The sequence below is a fragment of the Petromyzon marinus genome, chromosome 3 (genome assembly GCF_048934315.1).
Source record: "Petromyzon marinus isolate PM22_M1 ecotype Great Lakes invasive population chromosome 3, UKy_Petmar_22M1.pri1.0, whole genome shotgun sequence".
NCBI classification, from domain to species: domain Eukaryota; kingdom Metazoa; phylum Chordata; class Hyperoartia; order Petromyzontiformes; family Petromyzontidae; genus Petromyzon; species Petromyzon marinus.
Genome location: NC_133669.1, coordinates 17311619 through 17338889, shown reverse-complemented (window position 1 = coordinate 17338889; position 27271 = coordinate 17311619). Strand labels below are relative to the sequence as shown.

Sequence of the window (27271 nt, the reverse complement as noted above, 5' to 3'; positions counted from 1 at the left end):
CATCAGTCCATCTTTTCTCTAGCTCGTGCCATGCCCATTTACACAGGTACACAGACGTAAACAGTCACTCGCACGTAATCGAAGGCCTACAGACGCCAGCAGTTCTGTATCCAGGAGCCATGGCGCTGGCTGTGTAGGAGGAGAAGCAGAGGTTGGCAAAGATACTAGTCCTTGACATTACAGAGAGTCTTTCAAATGACCATGGGTTGTTTTTCACGGAGGTGGCAGAGGGCAAGGGATAGAGTGTGTAGAGTGAAAGGAGGAGGGTGAGAGAGAGTGGGAGAGGTAGAAAGTGGGATCGCTGTAGAGAGAGCGAGTGACAGAGAGTGGGAGAGCAAGAGAGAGTGGGTGTTGGTTCGTGATGATATTAAGCTACTACAGCAGGAGAAACATCACTTGGAGCAGAATTGACCTACAAGAGAGGGGGGTGAGGGGTTTATAGTGGGAGACGGTAGAGATTGAACAGTATGTTCCCGAGACATTAGACTTGCATTGGGGGGTGGCGGGGTTGGGGGAGGGTGTTGGGGGTGTAAGTTGGCTGGGATGGTGGGAAAGGGGGATGGGCTGACAGAACAAGGTGGAAGCAAAGATACACACACACAGAGAGACACCGGGGCATGAGGAGGAAGATTTAGAGGCAGAGTGAGATAGTCTTTCATATGTTGCCGAGTGTTAAAATAACATGTGGATTCAAATATTATCGAAATCCAACCTCATCTCTAGATACTGTGCAGAAACAGTGGGTAAATGTATTTTATGAAATTAATATGCCCCCAGACTACTACGGGGGTACCAGAAGAGAATAAACAATCTCTCACCTCGGGGGGAAGGGGGTGGCGGGTATTTAAGAGAAACCTTTGATTGCAGGCGCACGGAGTGCGTGGAGAGGAGTAGTGTAAGATGAGAGGGGTAGGTAGGAGAGTGTGTGGAAGGGAGTAGAATGAGATGCGAGGGAGGGAGGTAGGCAGGGGTGGGTTCATGGGGGATCTTGAAGGTAGTGAGTGTGATGATGAAATTGATCTGGGATTGTATTTGCAGCCAGTGGCGGGAGGAGTATTGGCATTAGAGAGGTATCGGGGATGTGTGTGGGGGTGAGGGTAAGAGAGAGATATGTGATGGATGTGTGAATGACAGAGATAACAATAAATATTGACTTAAAGCGTTCGTGACTGCAGGAATTAATATTATTTGGGTCTTTCGGTAAAATCACGTAGACAGGTTCAAAGAAGATTGCTCCAATTTCAACTAGATCATTTAGACAAGACTCTCCTGAAATCACACTTAACATTGATGGAAAAAATGTCTACATCTGATTGGGAACATGTAGATAACATGACAGCCTCTTCAGCCGCCTCAATGTCAGCTAAATGCAAAGATAACCTGATTACCAAGTACAAACTCCTTTCCAAGAAGAAGCCAGATCCACACGTAAAAAAAGGTAGACGTTGACAACATTGTTATCAATCAGAGTAACAGTCCAATTTCCGACAACCTAAAATCGGTTCTAGCTAAAGGGCTGAATTTCGCAGTCACCCCTAAACACATCCCAGTTGATGATATCATTGCCCAGGTGACGTAGCCCTTAAGGGTTTGGGACACATCACTGCAGATGTGGCAAGATCAGAAATTGATGCAATCCTCAAAAACGCTAAGACACCTATTAGCAACGTCAGTAAGGATGAGTGCTTTGAGCTTTCCCAATTAAAAAAGAGAGATGACATCATCATCCTCTCAGCCGACAAGGGCAATACCACAGTAATCATGGACAAAACCACATACAATAACAACATTCAGGACCTACTTAATGATGGTAGCTATACAAAAATTAAAAGAGATCCCACTAACAGCCTCGTTATGAAAACCAACAATATCATCACTGATTCGACATCTTTAATCGAACCAAGCGGTTTTCCTTAAAACCCTCTGCTACGAGACCACTCAGATTGTATGGCTTACCAAAAATCCATAAAGAGGGTACACCCCTTCATCCTATCGTCTCCACCATTGACTCACCCACCTTAAAACTGGACCGATTTCTGTCTGAGACCTTACAACCATTCACTGGTAAGATCGCCTCAGCTGTACTTAACTCAGCTCACTTGGTATTGTTAATTAAGGATATCTCACTATCTCCAGGTGATTTGATTGTTAGTTTCGATGTAGTTTCTTTGTTTACCAAAGTTCCTGTGTCTGACGCCATTGCAATAGTGGAAGATTTGGTCCAACAAGGACTGAATGCTGATGTACCGGCCCTGGTTAGACACTGCCTCACCAACACTTACTTCACCTGGAATGGAACTTTCTACAAACAAGTTGAAGGTACCCCAATGGGTTCTCCCTTATCTCCAGTTGAAGCCAATGTTTCATGGAAAATTTTGAGACAGATGCCATCCAGACATCCACTCTACGTCCGTCCTTGTGGAAGAGGTACGGAGATGACACGTTCATCATCTGGCCACATGGCTGACCAGCTCTGAACCAATTCCTCAACCACATCAATTCCATACACCCAGCCATCAAATCCACCATGGAGGTGGAAAAGGAGGGCAAGCTACCATTCTTGGATGTTTAAATCGAAAGGAGACTAGTTGGCTCAATAGGACACTGTCTACAGGAAAGCCACCCATACGGATGCATATCTAAAACCTGACTCCCACCACCATCCTTACCAGAAGAATTCCCTCATAAAACTCTACAGCATAGAGCTCGATGTATTTCCGACCATCATCACCTAGCCAGTGAACTGAAACACATACACCAAGCTCTCAAGATGAATGGATATTCAGACTGCACAATCCATAAAGCTATCACCCCAACCGTTGTGAAAGAACCATCTGAGAACCCAAACAAAACCATCACCTTGCCATACATAGCAGGGGTCACCAAAAAGATCTCCAAAATCATAAACAAACACAAAATCCAGGTTCGATTTAACACAGTACATAAAATAACGTGATCTGATCCCATCTGTGAAGGATGTGATCCCTGACATGCAATACCCCGACGTCTACAAACTAAGCTGTGTCTGCAGCAGTAGTTACATTGAGGAAACTAAGCGACATGTCTCGGACTGTGTTCATGAACATAAGGCAGACCTGAAACACGGTCGGCAACAATACCTTGGCCGTGGCTGATCATTGTTTTAATGCGGTGGGCTCACACGAAATTGATTTCTCTAAGACGAAGGTACTTTGCAATCCCACTGGCTATCAACAAAGATTAGTTCATGAAGCCATCGACATATACAGACACAGACACAACTTCAATGGAGAAGATGGGTATAAACTGAGTAATCATTGGAAAGACGTTATCAACCAGTTTAAAGTCATAACTGGCTGTGATGTTCCCATCCTACCACCTTCCGATGTTAGTTGTTATTTTCGGCTCTTTAATTTTACATTAACAGGTAAAATTTCCCACACTAGCACAGCGACCTCGCTCACCGAGCTTGACGTTGCTGCTCTGCGATCTGCCATTAACATGCTCATCTCTCAAATTAACATAGCCACCTCCGCGCCCTTGTCGTGGACGAACGCTTGTGTTGCGATTGAAACGTCGTAGTTTTTTTTTGTTATTTTCTTTGAACGTATCTACGTGACTTTGCCAAAAGACCCAAAGAATAGAGATAACAAGTCAGCTATAGAGGGCCGTTGCAGAGTGGCAAATAAGAAATAGGTGTTTGTAGCAGAGAGAGAGGAAGAGAGAGAGGTGAAGACAGAGAGGGGGAAGGAGAGAATGATAGAAAGTAGCAAGGTACTACAAGAGAACGGGAAGCAAGTTGCATGCGAGAGGCTGGAAGATACAGGTCTTAGCATGAGGCAAAGAAAAGTCCTTTTAGAACTCTTTCGGCTCAGCAGGGCAAACGTCACAACATCCTGCCGGGCAATGGCCCCAGAAGGTGACACCACAGCACTCCTTTTCGATTCAATTTAACATTAGCCTCTCTCAACCAACACAAGACGGCACTCCTTCGCGCGCTGTAAAAAAACTACATCAAGAGTGCCACGGAGCATTCATGCAACATGTCTAATGAATTTGCATTCTCAGAGCCGGGCTGGGCAAAAAGTTAGTACAATGACAAATTAGACATGGTTTTTTTTTTTGTGCAGGCATCTGGGACTGGGCTGGCACCATCAGCTCGCTCCACTTGAGAACCAGAGTTAATGATGGCTGTCTGCAACCTGGATCCAAATCGAGGTCTCAGTGGTGCTGGCTCAGTGCTCTGACCTGGCCAAAAATAACCCCTGAGCTACCCAGTCACATCTGTTACTACAGATACTACATGATCCTAGCTTTGTGTCTGTCTGTGTTTGTTAAATTGGAGGAAATCTCATTTTGCTCAGGCCACTTCTATTGCAATCAAAATTCTAATAAACAACATCCTTGTGTCCATTCATACAATCTCACAACATATGGGGGACTGGGAGGGCGAATTTACATCTCGACATTGAAGCCAATGACCCAGGGATATGAGCTATGTCATGGCCAGTTGATTTTAACAAAACGAGCAGCGAAATATAAGAAAGGTGGGAGGAATGAGTAGAGGGAAGGGCCAGCTGAGCTAAAGGGGTTGGACAAAATGTACGACCCCTAGCCTGGATGAACTTGCTGCTGCTTCTCTTTATACTTCAGTCATGTGGAGTGCTCTTGCCAAAAACATCTTGCAAACCCAGCAGTATTCGTTCCACAGATCTGACTCTGATAATGAGACGCAGAAGGTCAAAACCAGTCCAGTTTTCCTGTTTAAGCAAATGCCGCTGGATGACGTTAGTTCAGAATGCAAAAGAAACTGATGGCCTAATGTATTTATTGTTTACACGGAGAGACAAAAGGAAGTAATTTTATTTTTGCTTACCCATGGAGGAAATGGCTTTCAGAGGCATTCATCTAGCAATAGATATATAGTGGCTGCTGCCAAAAAATTAAACAAAAACTAACTTATTTTATTTACCAGGTAAAGCCCCCTGAGCTATTGGCTGTTTTTCAGAAGTGACCTGGCCACCCGTGATAAGCTTATCCAAGTGGCTGATACCATCATTTGTGTGATTTTATAGTAGCAGCCAAATCAAGTAAACGCATGTTTCTAAATGTAGAGGGCAATACCGGAGGGCCACGGAGAAAAATACGCAGGGCCACGGGGAGAGAGAGAACACGCAAACTCCAAATATACAGGCTTCAGGGTCAGGATCGAACCAACGGCCTCCTGCATATCAGGCGAGGGAGATGACATCTCTTCGTCACAGCGGCATAATGAGTTCTTACATAATACAGATTAGATGAGATATTAGGTTCAGGCGAACCTCAGGGATTATATGTACCAGAGTTTGATGTTTGTGAAAATGTTTGTGATGTCCCGGGGTAGAAAATGGATGAGTCAGCAAAACAAGCACAAAGGAAGCCTGCAATGTGTTTTTATATACATAGTCTCAATATTTTATTATTTTTAAATTATTTTTGGGTTGTATCATAACTTGTTTCAAGTGGTGTTTTTTGTGCATGGAATTGTTCGTGTATGTAAGAGATGAAGTTAATAAATTATCTTCGTGAAGCAGTGGGCCCAAAAGGGTATCAAATATCACCTGCCATTGATGTTAACCATGGCTGTGAACCAAACTGAGGTCACTCGGTTCATGAACCACTATACCACGGATATACCCCCAATGGGCTCATCATCATCCATCATCTCTCTGCTACTGGATGAAAGCCTCTCCCAAAGCTGTGAAAATTTCTGTAACAATCCACTTAGCGTGGAAATATTTCCGGGTCACCAGCCCAGACAAACTCGGCTGAAATGAACCCCTGCATCCGCCTGCCTGCCTGTCTATCTATCTGTAGGTGGTGGGGAGGCTGTCGGCTGGGTTGGGTGCACGGGGTCGGCCGGCATGAGTGCGTAAGAAGTAGTAAAACTTGCCAGCACCTCTTACATTGACTGTGGCCTGGTAGCTGGCCTCGCCGTGCGCGTTGCGTGCGACGCAGCGGTATGTCCCGCTGTCCGTGACGCGCGCCATGCTCACGTTCACATGGCTCATGACCAGGGCCACGTCGGCCACATCGCCCACAACGCCCACTGCGGGGTGGGCGGGACGGATTGGGAGGTGCGGGGGGTGTGGAGGGCAAGGAGCAAAAGGAAGAGGAGGTCAGGGTTTGGACAGATATCACACAGACTAGCAGGATGCACAGGTGTATGCGTGTGCACATGCACGCACACAGACATGCACAGGGAGGAAAGCTTGGGTGGAAACATGCACACATACACACTAATATGCATAGACAAAAATATACAGATCGGCAGTCTTCAGCACACAGGCAAACATACACGCTGATGCGCACACCAGCATGCATGCAGAACCAGAATTGTGCAAACAGAGTTCCGCGGAAAAGCCTTGAATAGGCTGTTGGTGCAAGTGCTGCTAGCGAGCATCAATTAAGACCAGCGCGTGCCACACGAGAGTGTGGGTGGCCAGCTCCATGCCCAGCCGCATTTGTCCCTCCAATGCTGATGTTTGCATACCACATCAAGTACTCATTTAAGGCTGAGTTGACCTAGAGGCGACCACACAAACATGCATGGACAGGCAGACTAGTGCACACGCACACACGCACACACACACGCGTGGACACAGACAGGCACACAGAGGTAGGCAAACTTCAGAACACACGGATGGGCACCGATGGGCATTTGTGCACTTAACAGTCAGGCAATGGCACAAATACACAGGCATGCGTGCATTCACACAGACATGCATGGGCTTACAAAGTCAGAGAAGGACATACGCAGGCACACGTGGGCATTCAACTTGCATGGACATGCAGGCCTGTATGGGCAGACAGGCCTGGGCAGACATCAGTGAAGGCATGGGTACAGACGACAACAAACACAAAGCTCCCCTGTAAAGCCTACACAGGCAATTGGGCAAATGCGGCTCGCGATCACCTATTAGGGTCTGCATGGCACATGATGGGGTGTGGCTAGTACCACGGTTGATCGCCTTTGTCTCAGCAAATCTCGATGTTCATAAACTGCTCCAGGCACTCATCTGAGGCTGTGTCAACCAGGACCGGTTCTGATATCATTCACCACTGATGTTAGCCATGGGTGGGAATCGAACCCGATAAGCTGGGTTTGTATTGCGGTGCACAAACCATTAGGCCACCACTCCCCAAGCAGACGACCAACAACAATGGTCGCCATTCGCCAATAGGTGGTGGTGACGTCACTACGGCGCTTGTGCCAGGCCAGGTGCACTCCGAGGCCATGTGAAGTGTCGAAGGCTCGCTGACAGGAGGTTATGGGACAAACCCAGATGACTGAGATGACTGGCAGATGCACCAACTGTGCCCCTACTGTGCCAACTTTCTGCATTTTAGCCACCCGGCGCTCCGCTCGTTGTTCTGAGCATCACTCCTCTGTTCTCCGCTGTTGTTGGAGGGCAACTGCCTCCAACTGGCCAGGAGTGTCCTTCACGTGCTGTCTTCATCGAGGCTGATCTTGACACTATTGCTACCAGTCTTCAGCAAATCCATTGAGCTCCCCATACATCTGTACTGCATCAGCCCATCTCTTCTCCAGCCCGTGCCGTGCCCGTTTAACCCCCTCGATCTGGCCAAACAGAAGCTGCTTGAACAAGCAGGATACTTGACCCAGCCAATGCAGCCTTGCCTGCCAGAGGAGCCACCTGATGTAAATGTGCACAGATCTTTTAAAGGATTTATGATCTCCTCACACAATACAGCCTGGTTAAACCCAGGATGGATCGTAGGCAGGCCAGCCTAAATGTTTCAAACCAGCCCAGATGTTCCATTAGAGAGTTCCCCATTTCGCAAGCAAAGAGTAGGGAGGGCAAGAATGTGGCCGAGAAGACCCAGCCCAGGTAGCTTCCACACAACGTTTTGCACATGCCGAAAAGATAATTCCGCTTGGCTGATTCGGAATGAAACCTCTCCTACCAAACTGGAATTGGGCCATAAGCACACTGCCCATGTACAGAAACGTTTCCACTCTCTCCACGACTGCCCCATCACTCATGGGGAAGTTGAGGGGGTGGAGTATTGGATGACACAAAATACCCAGGCGGGTGCTTAGTTTTAGTGGGGCTGATGGTAAAGCACCACCTCTACTTAGTGGCATACTTCAGACTCAGCAGCAAAACCTCCAACTCCTTCTCAGTGAGCAACACCCACCAGATCATCAGTGTCCATAACATGGTTGACAAATAGGGAGCTAGGCCTTGACCGCACCCAGGCATCGATCAGCCTCCCATTGTATCTGTACCAGTCATGAAAAGCTTGTCGAAGAAATGTTAAATAATATGGGAGCCAGAGGACATTCTTGTCGCACCCAACATGAACAGGGAGTGGCTCTAACTCCTGGCCACGCAACTTTAACCAGGTCTGCCCACCATCATAAAGGTCCTTAATGATTGTGAGCATAGTCAGGGACCCTAAAAGCACGAAGAACCACCCAGAGCCCTGGCCTTCTTAAAAGGGGGACCACCTCCGATTACCACGGTTGGCTACGTACGGTGCGAAAGAAGTTTAACATACATACACCTGGGCATCCTTCCAATCCTGCGGAACCTATCCTGTGGTTCAGACAGTTGTGATTATGTCATATAGGGCAGTCTGCACAAATACGCCACCCTCCCTCAGCAATTCACTTGGGAGATCATCTCTGCCCGGCGATTTTCCTGGTCTCAGACTCCGGATTGCCCCTCGTACTTCCTTAACAGATGGCGACCTCAGCCAGCCACTCACAGGGGTGGCGACTTCTGCAAATATCTGAAGCATGGCGGCCCCAGCAAAGATTGTCCCCACCTGACACCCATGATGTTATCTGGGCTGAGGTCATTCCCCTCACCAAGACCTCAGAGAAATGGTCTGCAAACCTGCAAAGCCCTGTTCCTGGGTGTCGACCAGACATGTAAACACACACAGGCACTCGCAGACACACAAACACTTGCACGCAAATGTACGCATGGACACGCATGGACATGCACAAACACGCATCTTACTACACCCATGTGCACATCCACATGTGCAATGTGTGCGTGTACATGCATGGAGGAGTGTCGTGGTGAGTGCACTGCACTACAAACCTGGTGAACTGATTTAGCTTTCCACCCACGGTCAACATCAGTGACGAATATCTGAATCCACCCTGGAACTGCTCTAGGTGGACTCAGTCTTAAATGAATAACTGAAGCAGTATGTAGTATAAACTTCAGTACTCGGCAGTTAAAGGTGGCCAGGTGTGGTCCTGGACATACCACCAGCTAGAGCGCCGTACCGGCCTTCAACTGTGCTCACTAACTAAAACTTGCCAAAACAGCCTACGTGGCTACTTGGGGAATCTTTGTCCTTGTCTGTGCATGCGAGCGCTCTCACCGGCGGGCGAAGTGGCAAGCGTGAGACGGGGGGCGTCCGAGGGGAGGGGCTCCCCGTCAAGCTGCCAGGAGAGGGTGGGCGCGGGGTTCCCGCGTGCCGTGCACACCAATGAGAACGCTTCGCCCGGACTCACCACGCGCTCCCTGAACGACGCCACAATCTTCGGAGTCCCGTCTGGATAGAGCGAGAGACACACAGAGAGGCGGTCAGTCGACGCAATACCCGATCAACAAATACGAAGGAGACATCACAGCGATACACTCCGCTACTTCTAACGCAATTATCTGACCACCTGAATGTGAAATTGTAGCTGTTGCTCTGCATCTACATCAGCGGCCATATGGAAGAAGACGTCATAGGCAGGGGATGAAAGGAGAGCCTTGAGTCTGGACTTGTACGGACACAGGACGGCTCACAGAGATCCACAGACACAGGCTCAGAGAACAGCTGCGGCGGCGAGAGCTGCACTGGTGTTGTGCGTGTCGCACCTTCGAGTGCGAGCAGGGCGTAGTCCTGCTGCGAGTCGTGTGGCGTCACGGCGAAGCACTGGTACGCGCCGGCGTGTGCGCGCGTCACACTTGTCAGCACCAGCGTCTGGTTGTGGCTCCCCTGCAGGTGGTATGCACGCACAGGTTCGCAGCCATGTGGGTACGCATGCACGCGCGCACAAAAAGGTAAGGCACACATGGGGGTATCCATACGGGTAAGCACGTGCGCACGTACGCCAGTACGCACACACAGCACGCGGATACGCATGCACGTGTACGCACACCGATACGCAAGCACGCACGCACAAACGCGGGTACACATGCACACACACGTGTACACACATGGGCACGTATTGGCTGGTTTACTGAGTGACTGTTTTGCCAATACTGACTGACTGGATGAGCTAATTAGGTGATTATCTGGCTAACCAGATAACTGGCTGATATACTGACTGTTCTGTGATAGTCTGGCTGTCTGGTGGACAGACCAATTAGGCGGGCGTCTGCACGAGAGGCAGGAGTCAGACCGTTACCTGCACGCGAGCTCCTCCACCCTCCCGCAGGCGCTCCCCGTTGTGGTACCAGGTGATGCGGAACTCCGGCTCCCAGCCCGGATAACGCGGGGAGGACGAGTCCGACGCGGCGTATATGTCTACCACAGACAGCGGCACGGCACACAACACTCACTTACCACAACACTCATCACAACACATTAAACACTCAGAATGCCATTCACCATATCTACACCAGAGAGCGGCACGGCTGGATGTTAAGGTAGGTGATTGTTTGGAGTGGGGAGTTGGGTGACAGGGTAGGTGAGTGTTGGGCAAGTTGAATGTTCCGGTAGCTGGGTATGGAGGTCGGTGATTTTTGGAGGAGTTGGGGGGCCCACCTCCGGCGCGAGCCCCCCCCGGCCGCACGCGGTAAGAGCCCATGCCGAGCGCGGGGTCCGGCGCGAAGCGGACGCCGCCGCCCGACACGGTGCAGGTGAGCACCACGGAGCTGCCCGCGCTCGTGCGCACGTTCCGTGGAGACAGCGACACGCGCAGCGGCTCTACGTGGGGCGACGCACGCATGCACACACGCACAGATACCAGACACATGCACGTGTATCAGATACATACACATGTATCGTACACACACACGTACTCACAGATACAACATACATTTGTATCATATACATACACTTGTATCAGATGCACACATGTACAGATCCCCCGTATAGCCTTTAACAGATTGGTGGGGCAAGTGATGTTAGCGAGCACCTATGAAGGCCGGCACGGCACACGAGGGGGTGGGTGGCCAGCACCATGCCCAGCCGCCTTTGTCTCCCCAGTAGCGATGTTTACACACTGCACCAGGTGCTCATTTGAGGCTGAGTCGAACTAAGGGAGGCCCATGACCAGTTCAGATAATCATCACGGGTGTTGGCAGCCGTGACAGGGAATTGAACTCGGGTCGTCGGGTTCGTAGCGCGCTAACTGCTACACTACCACTTCCCAGAAACACGTGTACACATACAGACGCTAGACACATGTTTTTGTGGGTACTAAATGTATGTGCAGAGAGTCCACACAACCCTCTAGTTGGAGACTGACAACCTTCTGGGGCCAATATAAATAGTGCTACTTTGTGGGAAATCTCCTATGGATAAACTGGCTTCCATCAGGGGAATGTGGAATATTCACCCTGGTGTATAGCCAACCAATAGAGGTGAATGCAGTCACATGCGAATGTATGCATGGAGACACTTTAACATATTATTCAATTTCTCCTATAACAGAACAACATTTAGGAAACAAAGTTCTTTTCAAAGCGTTTCTGGCAGTGAGTCCACAGCACTGTGGACGGGCGGAGGGGGAGGCGAGGGGAACTGGGTGGGGGGGGGGGTGTGCTCCGGACTCACCGGTAACGGTGAGCCTGCCGGATGTGTGAGCGGCGCCCAGCTCATTCCACACCTCGCACGCATAAGTGCCCGAGTCCCCCGGATGGGCGTTGTCGATCCGCAGCGCAGCCTGGTCCATACGGTAGCGGCCCTGACGATGGAACCAAAGAGGAGACAATGCGACCGTCGGCACCGCCGTAGCCACCACCACCAGCACCTTCTCCACCGTCAACATCGACATTATCATTGACGACACTGGAAGCAGCACCATCAACTTCACCATCATCATCAACAACACCACCACCACTATCATCATCATCATCATCTTCAACACCACCGCCAACAGTTATTGCCATGAAGACCGCTGCTTCCACGAATACAAATACCACCATGAACAAAGATCCCGGTGTAGTCAACACATAGACTGCAGTTAGCGATAACCTATTCTAAAATACTAAATTATATTTTTAACAAAAATTACCAGGTAAGGCTTACTGAGCTATACAGCTATTTTTCAGAAGCAACATGGCCATAAATAATAGCTCAACGAAGTGGCTCATCATGTGGAAATTAATAGCAGCCAAATACTCTAAACACGTTTCTCTTCAGGCTGATGTGACACACAAGAGGGTGTTGTGGTCCAAATTATGGCAGTGTGTGATTTGTTACATCCCAACTGATTTATGCAAACGTGTGTGCTCTATACAAAACAAAATTAACATGCCCCATTTATCCAGAAAAAAACCTTATTAATTACAAATACTTTTTTTCAGGATGGTTCTACACTGCTAAGCTTGCCAAATTCACTTTGAATGAGAGATTTCCACGTGGAAGGAAAGCAGTATACTCAGAGAAAACCCACCAAGCATACGAAGAAAAAACACTCAAAGGGCTGCAGAAACGGATGAATAAACCCACCAGCTGCGTCATCATATCCTGGCAACCTCGCTACCCGGCGATATTAGTAGTTTCACAAATCTACGCGATCCACTAACCTCCGCTGCATTTGGGGCGTGCATTTTTCGATCTCGGAGGTAAAGCCACCAAATTTCTGGGAGACTCGACCGAGACACGTGGCGAGTTGGCACCCCCTCTCTCTGTCACCCCCTCTCTCTCTCTCACTTATAAATCGAGATATATTTCCAATGTAAATAGTTCTGGTTGTTTATCAGCCATATATATATAATACTTCCCTGCCTTTGTTATACAATGCAACCGCTGTAAACCCTCCCTTCCCCATATAACTTGCGTGCTACCGTATCAGCCATTATGGCCAGAATAATCTGACTGAGCACGAGGCCAGGAAATATTCAACTTGGGACGTAATCTATGAATTTCACAACAACTGCTTTTAGACACCCGGGAGAGAGAGCCTTTCTGAGATTGTGCTGGCAGAACCATGCCGTTCGGTGGCTTTGCCCTGGGCAAGAGCGACTGCCCCACCTGTGTTTGCATGACGGCCTTGCCATCGCGCACCCAACGGTGTGTGGGCGGCGGGTGTGCCACGGCGCGACACGCCAGTTCCACCGACTGACCCGCCCACACCTGCGTGTGTCCCGGCATGGAGTCCAGGATGACGGGCGAGGCTCGTGCTGGCTCTGCACATGGACACGCACGTCACACACACACACACATACACCGCAAACGCATGCGCAGGCACACACACACACACACACGTACGAACGGGCAGACGTTATACAAAGATCCCCCGTGTAGCCTTAACACACTGTTGGGGAAAGTGCTGGTAGCGAGCACCTATGAAGGCCGGCATGGTACACGAGGGGGTCTGTGGCCAGCAACAAGCCTGACCACCTTTTTGTCCCCAGTGGTGATATTTGTATACACCGCACCAAGTACTTATTTGAGGCTGAGGCGACCTACGGGAAGCCCAGGACTGGTTCAGATAATGGCCACAGATGTTGGCCGTGAGTGGGAATTAAAATCGGGTCACCAGGTTCGTAGTGCAGCGTGCTAACCTCTAAATTACTGCTCCCCACCCATACTTTATATACATATACACATACTCACTCGTGCAAGCACACTTGTGCAAGCACAATTATGTTAGCAGGCACACACATGCACACAAAGAAAAAGTATAGGCTTCAGTTGGGGCAAGTGCTCTATGAGACTCGAGTATGCTGTATGCATACTCGCGAATATGCTCACAAATAGACGTAAGGACATACTATACAATATTCACATACGTGTAGATAATGTGCGTGTATAGTACCCAGTATGCGCGTCCAGCACCCGTAAGCCACACTCGTTTACACACTCACAAGAATCGACATTCACATACATTAAAACGCTCTCCCAATAACACACAGTTGAAGACCCATGCTCACTCAGAAGAGGAAAAGACCCCCCGTATAGCCTTAACAGACTTTTGAGGCAAGTGCTGTGAGGGAGCACCTATGAAGGCCGGCACAGCACACAAAGGGGTGGGTGCCCAGCACCACACCCAACTGCCTTTGTTTCCCTAGTGGCAATGTATACACATCGCACCAGGTACTCATTTGAGGCTGAGTCGACCTAGGAGAGACTCAGGACCAGTTCAGATAATCGCCACTGGTGTTGGCTGTGAGCAGAAATCAAACTCGAGTTGATGGAGTCGTAATGCAGCGCGCTAACTGCTACACTACCACTCCCCACAACACACACACGCCAAACCAGCACCCACATACAACGCTGTCAAGTTCCAGTTTCCAATCGTTATATTTTTTTCGAACGAGCACCATTTATTTCGAACAAAAAGTTGTTTGGGGAAAAAATAATAGCACAAATGAAAACGAATGCATCTCTTGCTGAAGATCCGCAGCTCAATCTCGCCTGATCTACTTAACAACTCAGAGCACACAAAATCATCAGCGAACGAAAAGAGAAAAATTTCCGTTTTGGAAAATGCTTCTTGACTTATTCCAATGAAAACAATCAAATCTCCTCCTTATTGATGGAAACCTAGTGACATGCACACAGACACACACACACACACGCGTTTTTATCCCACAGAGTCTTAGAAGTCTGATTAACATCTTGACTAAATGTCTAAAACACATCGCCTTGGCAATTTACCCAGTGTTGACAAAAGAGGCATTGTGGTGTTTTTGCCAAAAATCTAATGAAGATAATCGTTCAGCCACACATTAATCTAGTCCTTGATGTCTGATTTGTGCATCGATAGTAACTCCATTTCTACAACTTTTTGTAACAAAAATACAAATTGACAGAAATAAGCAGAAACGTGGCCATTGTCTCACTCAAAGTCACCCTGTTAATATTTAACCTTCTCTCGAGGTTAAAGTAGTGTGCTATGAACCCGGCGACCCGGGTTCCAATTTCCAACCACAGCTAACATCGGTGAAGAGTTATTTCTGAACCGGTCCTGGGTACCCCCTTCACCGATCCACACTGACCAGTGTGATCAAATATGGTCAAATCAACCCGCCTGACTGGATGGTGTGGGAAGGCCTTCATCCAGCAGTGGATTTTAAAAATGGCCGTACATTACATTAAATCCCGTGACGTATTCCTCTGTCGATCTAACTCACCAACCTATTCTCTCCTCTTTCATTCTCTCACTGTAGCTCTTCCTCCCACTCTTTCACACTCTTTCCCCTGGAACTTGATCCGCCTCTTGTTCACTCAATCTCTCAGATTTATGCTCTTTTCCTTTGATCAGCTCTCGTCCACTCCCCGTTTATTTACTTATTTACGTGTGTCCTTTCACCTACATTTATTCTACCTGCACTATCAGCGTCGCGTCACGAGGCAAAGAATCCGGGCGGATCCCTCGCAGAGCAGTTGCAACCCTTTCACGTGAGAGAACAACGCACGGACATCGATATTGTCGAGCTACTTCTCAGCCACTTTCACATCTGGTCCACACAGTAGAGGGCAGCCACTTCCCCACCCTTCCCTGCCACTGAGAGTAATGATAACTAGTCAAAGCAATGCCTTTCATTTAGCCAAATTAAGTGCGAAACCAAACTTAACGGAATGGGACTTTTCTGAACACTCGCTGGTGAATGTTCAGAATGAATACAGTCACAGGTTACCGCATTGATTCGAAGTCAGGATATCAGCAGTGCTAGCTCAATTTAACACGTAGGCTTTCGTGACCAATATTATCCAAAATAAAAAAAAATTGAAGTTAGATCTTGTAAATATAAATGTCGTTGAAACCGCCACCACCCGACACAACCAATTAGTGAGGTTTCTCACGAAAACAAAACGAGCCAATTTGTTACTACACACACAACAGCTCAGCACTCGTAATCTCAAAGCCACCAGATTCACCACCTTCAATCTCCCTTTCTCACGGTCTCTCTCCATATCGCTCCTTCTTGTTTACTCAGTTCTCTACTCTCCTGACTTTCCCTCTCTCTACCGCCCGCACTCTTCATTGACACCACCTGGCTAAATCTCACAACCCCAGGGAGTTTGGGAGCCTCGTAAATCTCGACGTGATCCACCAACCCTTGTCTCCAAAGAGAAAACACAGGCATGCCCGAGGCACCCCTGAGCAGACTGTCCCGGCCCGTGTGTGTGCGTTCTCCCCGCAGTCGCCTGGATTCTCTCTCCGGATCGTCCGGTTTTTCCCTCCACATTTAGAATCAACGCACATTTAGCTTATTGGTCAATATACATTTCCACGTGATAAGCGACTTCGTTAAGGTATCATTTGTGGCCAGGTCGATTCTGAAAAATAACTAATAGCTCAGTGGGCTTTACCTGGTAAACTAAAAATTGTTTAGTTAGAGTAAAAGTAGTATTTTTAATGATTTTCTTACCTTTACTATACTTTGCACTCCTATCATTATTTGTACTTTTTGTTGTTGTAACTTTCTGACCCGCTCTTACTGGACATCTGTAAAAAATAACTTCATAGTTAATCGGATTTTTCAAGAATAAATAAAGATTCTGATTCTGATTCTCTCACTCACACTTGCTCCATAAACTCTTTCTCTTCCTCGAACTATGCCAGTCCGTACCATTGAACTATATTGATAATGTACAGTACAGCCCGGTCTCATTCTACTGCTTGGTAAATCCATCCAATATTGGCCAGTGTGCGACCCTGCCTTCCACATTTAAGTATTTCTCGGACCAATTTTAACTCGCACGAGTCTTTGTTAAACCAACGGTAACTCCTTCGATAATTGTTTTTTGTGAGACACATGTGTAGGCCCCGTACTAGCCGCCATCTCATTTAAACTGCACATGGCACGCACGTACACGCGTGGGTGTAGGCGAAGTGCTCGCCTGCGTACATACACGTACGCATGTGTGTGCCAGGTGCACGTGTACCCATGACGGCGAGTCGCGCCGAGTTGCTTGTGTGCGACTCCCCGGTGTAGCGGTGCCGCGTGGCGCAGCGGTACGTGTGCGCCTCGTCCTCCTTCTGCACATCGCTGATGTGGAGCACGCCAGCGCGCGTGATCAAGAACCGTCCGTCTGCACGCACACGTACGAGCACAATAATAAAGATCCCCTCCACCCCGTTTATGTATGTGTAAGAATGTTGAACTTCTTTCGCACCGTACGCAGTCAACCACGCTAATCAGAGGTGTGGGATAAGAACAACAAACCAAAGACAAAAAGCAGTTCTAAAGAAATTAGCTTACAATATAAATCTAAAAGTGGATAGCTCCAGTGGCTTCCTAATATCGGACAAGCGTTCAAGACGGCCGCAGGAGCGCATCTAAAAGCGCGCGATGCAGTGACCATCTTTGTTCCATGGTGAGCCAAATGCACCTCTTGAGGCCAGAACGGCACACGTGGAATACCAAAGACAGAATCGCAGAAGTGGCATTGCCACAGGGCAGTGGCACGGCCTAGCAGTAGCACGTCCACGGCTTGTTGCAGAGGTGCACGGTTCGAATCCAGTGGCCACGCTTGTTAATACTAGGGGTGTAACAACCATAATAATGCTATGTGCCGTCTGCTTCGCAGTGGACGTTAAAGATTCTGTGATGTCACTTGTAACAGTAGGCCATTGTGTGCCGGTGTCATGGTTCAAATATGCAAAATTTGAAAAGTTCCCTGCAAATTACTTAATTGGAATTAATCTAAGTATGAATCAATGCCCCCAAGTGCGAAAACTTGGCAGGACCCTCGAGTCATGAAACGCAGTGAGGCTTCCCTGAGTAAACAAGCAGAATAGTAGCAATAATATCGCCGGCCTCCACCTGACATGCTTTAAGATTCTGCATCATGCTCCAACATCCAGAGAGCACTTGATCATTTCAGTCGGTTTGTTTGGTGTCTCTCGAGATCCTCATCCTTTCGAGGAGTCACACAAGCATTGGGCGCCGTCCTCATCCATGCAGGTGAGTGAGCAGTAACTCACACAGTGGCTCAATTTGAAAATTAGCAACAAAATCGATGTTCAGGCAGTGCATTGGCAGCAGTGGACAGGGAGAAAGTTTACAGTGTTTTACTGCTTTCCTCATTGACAGACACCGCTTTGCAATGGTAAATCACATACAGGCTGAGGTTTCCAACAATGCAATTTGTTTGATAGCAACTTTCCTTCTATTTTGAGCGGTTTTGGCCATTACCGAAAAAAACCCACAAAGGAACTGGACCAAAATATCCCAAGCAGGACCCTCCATAAAAAGAGTCTTGAGACTCAGTGAGTCTTTCCTGGGTAAATAAAAATACAATAATGGCCTGTTATTACTATTTAATAGCAGGAGTACGGCTCTTTTGTCAATCCACTGCTGGATGAAGGCCCACCTAGGAGGTTTATCTGAGCATACTTCACCATGTTGGTTAGGGCAGGTTGGTGAAGCCAGGGAGCATAAAAGCTTTGCCGATGGATTATGCGTAATTACGAGACTCAGATATTGAAATTAGGCCAGGGTTTGCCTGTTTCAACAAACGCTGCTGCAAAACATTCGTCCAATGCATCTTAATATTATTTTTGGCATATAAACAGGCCAATGTGTGTTTTGTATTGTATTTAGCTGAAAAAAAATTCAAGAGGCAACAGAATGGATCAAAGGTCAGAGCGCTGAGCTGGTACTAACGACTAGATCCTGATTTCTAATCTGGTCACTTGCCCATGATTAAACGAAATCAGGATTGTCTTAAGTTCAGTGAGTTAATGGTTTCAGCCCAGTCACTAAGAACTGCTTAAAATGTCATAATGTTAAACGTGTATTTGCACTTAAAGCTGCTAAGTTAGAGCTTCGAGATTAAAAAAATCTCAGTTTTATTTTCGTTCATCTAATAATACTCTGTAGCAGGGCAGATGGGAAAGTGCTGCCCCCTAGTGTGAATAAGAGGTTATTTGAAGGTATCTCACAAGCAGTTCTGTGACATCTCCTTCTGCAGGCTGTTCTCCAAGCCTCTGGGGTGATTCACTGCTCTGCAAGAATTATCATAAAAATCTTCATCTCGGGACATGACACCGATGTGCGAGCACACATCAAATTGGGGGGGAACAATAATAAAAATATATATATACATAAGTTCAAAGGCTGCATTATTTACGATGGCAAAGTATTTTTTATTTTTTCAGTCAGTGCAAACTACGCACATTCTTCGTGTGATCTTTTTTTTGTTTACTAGGACAAGCACATGGCACAGCCTGAATGTCTCATGGAACAGAATGGCACAAAGGCAGCAGCAGCAGCCCCTAAGCAGGGAGAGCGGAACAGGGGTTGCGGATGGACACAGGGCTTATCCCGCTGTGTCTCCCGCCCTACAGCCCCACCCCCCGTACCCTATGGCCCGGAATGGCAAATGCCATCGTGCCCTATTAATTAAGCCCCCCACTCCCTCCACCATCACTACCACCGCCGCTCACCCCCCCACGCTATCTCCCGCAGTCTCCCCATCATCCTCCCCGGTCTCGACGTGAACGGCGGCGGTGGCGGCAGGAGGGAGGGGCCACTACCGGGTTTAGGGCTGTAATGGGTTCGGCATCGACAGCCGTCATGCGCGGTTCATCATAACGCTCCGCAAAATCTGGGTCAGCAACTGGCGAGAGGGAGAGGAGTGAAAGAGGGAAGGGCACAGCGAAACAGCGTTGTGCGTGCAGGCACTTGTACGGACACACGTGTGCAATATGTGTGCAAGCGCATGCACACATGGGGAGATGCGCACATACGCGCATGCATGTGCATAACCATTTGCTTGTGGATGGACACACGTGCGCATATGCGCACCCGCACACATACAAGGCCGGGGTCATTATATGCGAATGTCTGCAAGTGGATTTGTGCACACATGTGCGCACATGCATATAAATAAATATCCTGTGCATATGCACGAGCATCACTCGCTGTGCACGAGCAAATGCACGTACAAATTATACACGTTAAAATGTATTTTAAAAAGACACGTGGATGTACAATATGCATGCATATATGTAGATATTTGCACACACACAAAATTCTGTATGTAGCTGCAAGTGCACATACATGCATATTGTGTGTGTTAACGGTTATACATATATACACGTAGTCATATAAAACACATGAACTCACACATGATTGCATATCCAGGCAGTGTATGCATATACGGTATAAAGACAACGATCGCGACAAAAGATTCCCCGTATAGCCTCTAAGGACTGTTGTGGCAAGTGCTATTTAGCGAGCACTTAATAAAGGCCAGGACGGTACTGTCAGAAGGTGATGTGGGCAGCACTACACTCGACCGCCTTTATCTCCCCAGTACTGGAGTGACATTTACAAGGCCGCACCGGTTCTCACTGAAGGCTGAGTTGATGTAGGGGAAGCCCAGGACCAGTTCAGATATTGTTCAACCATTGATGTTAGCCATGGTCCGGTATTGAACTGCTCCCCACAAACAGTATGCATATAAAACGTAGATGTCTACACACATGCACAGCAAAATAATCACGCTAACCAAATTACGATCAATGCACACACACACATATGCACACATAATTTGGATACGAGCATACCCATGAACACATAGACAGGCATTCAAATGAGCATGTGTACGCACACACTAATATATAACAAAAACATAGGTGCCCCCCTTCATGCCGAATAGTGTATCGGACTAGTGCTGTTAGCAAGCACATATTGCAGCTGGCACAGTGAGCGCACGTGTGAATGGGTAGCCAGAACCACGCCTGTCCAGCCACCTTTGTCTCCCCACTGCTGTCCACAACGTAATCACTACCCATGGTGCTTCCCATTTCAGACTGAGTCGATTTAGGTAAGATCCAGGCCATGTAGACGAAGCTAAATTAACTTTTTCAGAAGCGACCTGGCCACAAATGATAGCTCACCGAAGTGGCTTATCACATGAAAATGTATAGCAGTCAAATACTGTAAAAGCATGTTTCTAAATGTAAAGGGAAAAACCGGAGGACCCGAAGAAAAATCCACGTGACCAATGGGAGAACATGCAAATTCAGGCATCAGGGTCGGGATCGAACCCACAATCTCCTGTATACCAGGCAAGGTCGTTAACATCTAGCCACCACGACGCACCTTAACATTTTGCCAAAATGACACAAATGCATAAGTGTGCACGTGCATAAACACATAGATAAAGATCTCCCGTATAGCCTGTAACAAACTGTTGGGGCAAGTGCTGTTAGCGAGCACCTACGAAGGCCGGCACGGCACACGAAGTAGGGGGTGGGTGGCCAGCACCATGCCTGGCCGCCTTTGCCTTTCGAATGCGAATACCTTAATACTGCTACTCATTCAAGGCTGAGTCGACCTAGGGGAGGCTTCGGACCGGTTCAAATATTCAACAGTTATTGGTCGTGAGTGAGAATCAAACTCGGATCGCCGAGTTTATAGTGCAGTGCGCTAACCACGACACTGCCGCTCCCCACAGAGTGCACGTGGGCGCACACACACACCACATACCCTAATCCACATGAGAACATTCTGTATTATGTATGATGTACATGCAATCTCCATTCCATAAATGTGTGCATACATACATTAAAGGGCATTTATTACACATTCAAAAAACACACGGGGTGAGCACTAACAACGGAGCCTTTATCAAACATTATCTCTCATGCAAGGGAGACCTGGGTAAACTGAGGTTAATTCAATAGTTGATCGATGGATCGATCTATAGATTAATATTGATTATTAAGCCCACAATACATGCATTGAATCTCGTATCCAAAAAGCAACTGCTTAAATTTCATATTTGTTGGATCTAAAAGGCTCACGTGATCCCTTCAGCCACTATATTCACCACAGTGTTAAAAAAAATAAGATATGTTTTCATCGAATCGTCACCAATTGGGCGGTGGTGGCTATGCACGCCGCCTGTAATCCAACACTGTAGAAACAAGGGTTGGTGGATCACACAAACGTTGCTCAACTCCCTTCCTGTAGGCGCCGAGATGCCGTACTCCTCCCGCACGTATTAAAAACAAAACTAATGAATGGGCTGAAAACATCTAAATATACATGTAGCTCCGTGTGTTGTTGATTGTGTAGCGTTGTGAGATGCAGTTGGCATCGTTGACGCTACTAAATACAAAATCACTCATTTTTATTATTAATCTGGGGGGAGGTTAATCATTCGACCTCTCGTGTGAAGGCTACCTACCCATCGATCTGTGTGTCTGTGTACAATGGGACATGGTGGAGCAGTGGTTTGTGCGATGCTATAAACTTGGCAAACCGAGTTCGATTCCCCGCCCAAAACTTTCACCAGTGGCAAGCGGTGTCTGAAACTGTCCTGGGCCTCCCGTAGGTCGACTCAACTTTTAAAAGAGTATCTGGTGCGGAGCCTCAACGCCAGCGCCGGGGAGACAAAGGCGGGCTGAGCGTCGTGTTGGCCACACAAGCCTCTTGTGTTGCCATGCTGTGCTTAATCGGTGCTCGCTAACGGCATGTTTTCCCCGACGGTCAATAAAGCTAAATGAGTGATGTGTGTCTGTGTGAGAACATAGAGAGTGGACGTGCGCATGCTAAGTCCCCATTGACACGTATGGACTTGTTCCTTTATAAAACCAAAAATACATTCATAGCGAATTAACAGCATCCGTCACCACGGAAACACAGGCAATGCCGCTCCACAAAACCACAATGTGTTTTCGCACAATGAACACAAAAACATCAGAGCAACTGTATTTAGAGCACCACGGCAATGATGGCACACCGGCACTGACAGCGCAATAACCTAAAGGACAGCCCAAAAAACCACATTGATTGCACAACAGCACTGGCCACACAACAATTACACTGACCTCACGACAACCAAAATGATAGGACAACAACCAGACTGACCGCACAACAACCACACTGACCACACAATAAGCACACTGGCAACACAACAACCACACTGACAACACACTAATCATACTGACAACACAACAACCACAATGCCCATATAACACTGATAGAACAAAACCCAGAATGGCAGCACAACAACCACACTCAGAGCAGAACAGCAACCCTGACATTGCCACAACGAAGCTGAGCAAGAGTGACATCACAACGACAATGAACCTAAATCACAACACAACAACCATACTGACAGTGTAATAACCACAGTAGCAGAACAACCGAACAGCGAAACAACGTTGCTGACGATGTAATAACCCCAATGACAGCCCAACCACAGGCAGCATAATAACCAAGCGAACAGCACGAACCATATAATAGCCTTACTGAAGGCATAATTTCCAAACTGACAAACATAACAAAACTTACTGTATAACAACCACAATAATGGCCCAACAACCAAATGTAACACCAGGCATATGAATAAAGATCTGAATCGTTATTCAGACTGGAGGAATCCAACAAACTACGAAGCTTTTTTTTCACAGATGTCCAGTAGGACACATCCATATTGACAGCCCAACGGCAGTGAAAGATAAAGATGCTTCAATAAAATTACCATTCTACGAGAAGTGGCTTAGGGGTTTCAGAATGGCCGTGTCAGAGCCATGGAGCCAACACTGTACAAGTCTGAGATTTAAGCCATAGGGACGGGGGTGTCTCTGTCTCACGGGGGTTTCACATGGCTGCAGCCACAGACGCAGCACCTCTGAGACTTGGGTCCAAATCCCAGTCCCCAAACATGGTCAAGAGGCCAGTTTCTCGCTTGTAGCGAGTTTGATGATTCTAGCCGAGTCAGCGATAAGGACAACACCACCACTGCCTGCTCAAACAGTGAACTCCCAGCCTCGTACCTGTTATGAGAGAGGAATGTGCTAGTGTGCGTGGTGCTGGCCACCCACCCTCTCGTGTGCCGTGCCAGCCTTAATAAGTTCTCGTTAAAAGCACTTGCCCCGAGAGTCTGTTGAGGTTTTAAAGGAACCTTTGTCTCTGTGTGAGTATGGGAGTGCACGGGTGTACATGTGGGTGTGCATTTGTGTGTGTCTTTCGGTGCGTGTAAGCGTGAATGTGTGCATGTGTGTGTGTTTGTCTTGGTGTGTGTGTATATGCAAAACCAGTCTTGGGCCTTCCCTAGATTGACACAGCGTCAAATGAGTACCTGGTGTAGTGCGTAAACATCAGCACTAGGGTGACAAAGGCAGTTGGGCGTGATATTGGTCCCCCACCCCATCATGTGCCATAGGCCGGCCCTCATAGATGCTCGCCAACAGTATGTCAGAGGCTATAAGGGGGATCTTTGTCTCTGTATGCTTGCACATGTGTGTGCGTGTGTTATGTGTATGTAAATGTACACACATTTATCTTTGTATGTATCTGTGAATGTATGTGAGCATGTGTGTATTTGCGTAATTGTCCATATTTGTATATGTATGTACGAACACACGTGTAAGTGTGTCTTTGCATGTGTATACATACGTGTTTAGGTACACATGTGCGTTAGCATGGTTGGCTACATACGGTGCGAAAGAAGTTAAACATACATACGTACAAGCGTGCATGTGCATATGTGCGCGTGTGTGTACGTCATCTACAGGTCCAAGCACAGTGGAAGCATCGTTCAATAGAGTGGCCCTTTAAAGCTCACTCCCCGCGGATTTGACACAATCGTGCACGCGGAGGGAATGATAATGGGTTAACCCTGCGTGTGCGTGCATGCGTACGGCATATCCATATACATACCAAACACATCGCTCGTGTCAAGTGCTTATGTATGTGTGTAGATATGTGTGTTATTGTATTGTTGTATACGTGTATGTATGCGTGTACATATACACACGCACATGTGTTTGTTGTGCATGTACACCCATGTACATGCCGATCACAATGCGTGTGGAATAACAAAGGGCTGTATGTATTCTCTATGCATAGACATACAAGTACGTGTGTGTGTGCAGCAGCCACATACAGAATACATACAAAATGAAATGTTTATGCGGTTGGTTGGCATTTGGTTATGTTTGTGTGTTTGTTAAATGTTAACATGATTGTACAGTATGTGTGTCAGGATATGATGTACAGTGTGTAAGAAGTGAATAGGCTTAGTCTTGTTGGCACGTGTGTGTCATGTGAGGATCTCAGAGCAGGTTGCTTTAGACACCATCTTAAATGCATGTAAATGTACAGCACTATTATTAATACACTGCTGGATGAGGAGCCTCCCACACATTACCACACTCCTAAGTGTGGGTTGCTGAAGGCAGGCAGCATAGACGTGGGAGCATAGAAGTACAGCACAATAATTGATTTGTATGCACTTCCCTCTGCTGCTCAGCACATTGACCACAGCCTATAATGAGCTGCTGTGCATGGTGGTAGCACATCAGGCACTATCCAGGCTCAACCCCACACTATAGGTGCTCACTAAGAGCAATTGTTCTTGCAGATCATACTGCCATAGCGCCGCACGCTGTAGGGCGCAGTGTCCGTATGCAAGTTGGCATCTCTCTACTTGTACGTGTTGAGCGTATGAGTGAGCGTCCGTGGGTCCCCGTACCGGGCGCTATGGGGACGGTGTCGCGCTCCCACGCCGTCACCGTCACGTATGACGTCATGTAGGACGGCACCACGCAGCGGAACACGGCCGTGGATCCACGCATCGCCTTCTGGTCCTCGAGACGAACCGTGTACGGCTCCCGCAGCACTGAGACGACACGGGGACACGGGGACACGTGGGTCACGGGGACTCGGGATTCACGGAGATGTGGGAGTCATGGGCCAAAGGGGTCATGGGGAACGGGGCGACACACAGGAGACATGGGAGACACAGGGCGACATGAATTGGCAAGGGAGATATGAGGACGTGAGCGATCGATATGTGTGAGGACACAGGTTTCATTGAGACATGGGGAATGTGAGAGTCAGTGGGATGTGGGAACATATAAGGTATTGAGCACAAGGGGAACACAGGAGACACAGGGGACACAGGGAGTCATGGACCCACAGGGGACATGGGAGACGTAGGGTGTCAAGAGACACGGGGAACACAGCAGTCAAAGGGAGACTGATGAAATAGCAGAAACAGAAAACAGGAGTCACGGGAACATTGGAGTCATGGGAAAAAGTGACACCAACAAGTCGCGGAGACTGAGAGGGCATGGGGAAAACTTAAATATAGGTACACAAGGGCATTAGGAGACGTAGGACACCTTGACGAGAGTAACTATGAGAACACGCGGACATGGGACAGTGAGTGCAGAGGAGACAGGAAGAGGGACACAGACAGGGGAATACAGGTATTGGGGATGGAGAATTGAGAACTCAACAGCGACTGCGAGGACAATAACATTGGAGAAGCAGTGCCTATGGTTCGTAGTCAAGGGCGCGGAGACGACCAGACACAGGTATGCAGAGCGAGCAGCTGAGCCAGGGGTCACAACCTCACCTAGATGGGCGAGCAGCGGGATTTAGGTAATTTTAGGTCGAGTTCGATCCACATTAGAATTCGATCAACATGATTCCCATATTTACTTGAGCCGCGATTACTGCATTCAGATATAGCGTATCCACTTTGCTTCAAGTGATTACGAGGGCAAAAGGGGAATGGAGAACACTGAATTAGACAGCCCTCCCTACATCCACTCTGCTGTGCTTATACCTCCTCTACATTCACCCCTTGCAAGCCCCAACTTAACTGCTAGCCCCAAATCTATTCTACTCACATCCCCCACTCAAGTATATATAATACAATACAACTGTGGATGTATATAGTGAATACGGTAAATGGAGACCACATGTGATGATGTTGCACAGACTTAGTGGGCATATTTTTTTAATAGATGCTGTCAGTCACAGATATAGGAAAAATGAATGTCTTGAATCTGGACCATAACAGAGGCAGGAAGTCAACAGCACAGTTGGCTTGGGGAAGGAAATTCCAGATTATTCAGGCAGCAGAGGAGAATGAGCGAGATGAAAGGAGAGAGAGGGAGGCAGGAGCGAGTCCATGAAGGACCTCGGAGATGGTTAGTGCGACCTCAAAATCTATCCTGGATTGGATTGGGAGCCAGTGTTGGCCATGAAGTATCGGGGTTACGTGATTCTATTTACAGTGACGGTGAGAAGTCTGGCAATGGAATTTTGGATCACCCAGAGTTTCGAGATGAGGGCTTTGTGGAGGCTGTAGAGAAAATAGTGCAACAGTCCAGTTG

The 27271-nt window shown here is 47.8% G+C and overlaps 1 protein-coding gene across 3 annotated transcripts in view; it reads right to left on the bottom strand.

Annotated features, from left to right (window-relative positions):
* The window catches only part of LOC116955807 (cell adhesion molecule DSCAM-like), a 79762-nt gene that overhangs the window by 32649 nt on the left and 19842 nt on the right, over positions 1-27271 (bottom strand). For all 3 annotated transcript variants that reach the window (XM_076051900.1, XM_032977127.2, XM_032977132.2), the window contains exons 5-13: positions 25618-25764; positions 17065-17211; positions 13201-13355; positions 11779-11908; positions 10765-10926; positions 10406-10524; positions 9873-9993; positions 9385-9558; positions 5918-6067 (exon numbers count right to left, since the gene is read on the bottom strand). In XM_076051900.1, the coding sequence (XP_075908015.1) occupies positions 5918-6067; positions 9385-9558; positions 9873-9993; positions 10406-10524; positions 10765-10926; positions 11779-11908; positions 13201-13355; positions 17065-17211; positions 25618-25764 (1305 nt within the window). The remainder of the gene's footprint in view (positions 1-5917; positions 6068-9384; positions 9559-9872; positions 9994-10405; positions 10525-10764; positions 10927-11778; positions 11909-13200; positions 13356-17064; positions 17212-25617; positions 25765-27271) is intronic.